The 750-nt window shown below is 42.8% G+C and overlaps 1 protein-coding gene across 1 annotated transcript; it reads left to right on the top strand.

Annotated features, from left to right (window-relative positions):
* Positions 1–117: 117 nt before the first annotated feature.
* Positions 118–691, top strand: LOC111370201 (heat shock protein 90-6, mitochondrial-like). Its single transcript, XM_022991889.1, has 2 exons — positions 118–404; positions 479–691. The coding sequence occupies exons 1-2, from the start codon at positions 294–296 to the stop codon at positions 689–691; spliced, it is 324 nt and encodes a 107-aa protein (XP_022847657.1). The 5' UTR covers positions 118–293.
* The last annotated feature ends 59 nt before the right edge of the window (positions 692–750 follow it).

Raw genomic sequence — 750 nt, 5'->3', positions numbered from 1 at the left:
GCTTTTGAAAATTGAGGATTCAAATTCCACCAATTGAAAGGTTAGGGATTGAACCCTACTTTTTAAATAGGAAAAATGAGAAGGTTCTCCGCCTCCTTGTCTCTGAAATGACAAAAAGAACCCTAGCAGTTTCACTCTCTGGCGCGTAATAATCTGCTATCCAGAAGCTTCGTTAAACCCCTTTTTCTAAAACCCTATTGAAACTCTGAATCCGCCAATCTCTAGTTAGCCTCTCAGTCTCTCGACTGCTTTTGCATTTGTAGACAAACAATTCATCAATAAGACTCTAAATAATGCACAGGGTGGTCTCAAGGCGTGCTGTCTCCGTTATCCTGCGGAACGGCGGCGTACGCCACCGCAATTCAGCCGTCCCGCTCTCTTCTTCCAATACTTTCCATCAATCGGTATATAGGATGGTTCTTTTTTTCATTTCTGTTTATGTATTTATCATATGTTTTAATGCTTTGATCCTGTGCAGGCTGATGAGGGTAATAAAGAAAAGAAATGGTACTCAGTGTTAGCTGCTGGCAGCAGCAATGCTACTATTAAGCCGTTTAACGTAAGGAACGTGCCTGTTGTGGGTTCCCGGCTTGAGTCGACGTCTGCTGCACATGATGCGCCAGGCCTTCCAGCTGAAAAATATGAGTACCAAGCCGAGGTAAACCCCCCCTTTTTTAGCTTAATTTTGTAGTCTCTCTACCTGTCAATCGAAGTTGGGCAAATGAGGTGATGAAATGTAATTTCTTTTCT

The sequence above is a fragment of the Olea europaea genome, chromosome 21, assembly GCF_002742605.1.
Source record: "Olea europaea var. sylvestris chromosome 21, O_europaea_v1, whole genome shotgun sequence".
NCBI lineage: Eukaryota > Viridiplantae > Streptophyta > Magnoliopsida > Lamiales > Oleaceae > Olea > Olea europaea.
This window is presented reverse-complemented; position numbering and strand designations above follow the sequence as displayed.

Excerpts from the sequence above, each read along its gene's own strand:
- LOC111370201 (XM_022991889.1), top strand. The coding sequence starts at position 294 with ATGCACAGGGTGGTCTCAAGGCGTGCTGTCTCCGTTATCCTGCGGAAC. Across the intron at positions 405-478 it reads CCAATACTTTCCATCAATCG|GCTGATGAGGGTAATAAAGA; the intron begins GTATATAGGATG and ends GATCCTGTGCAG.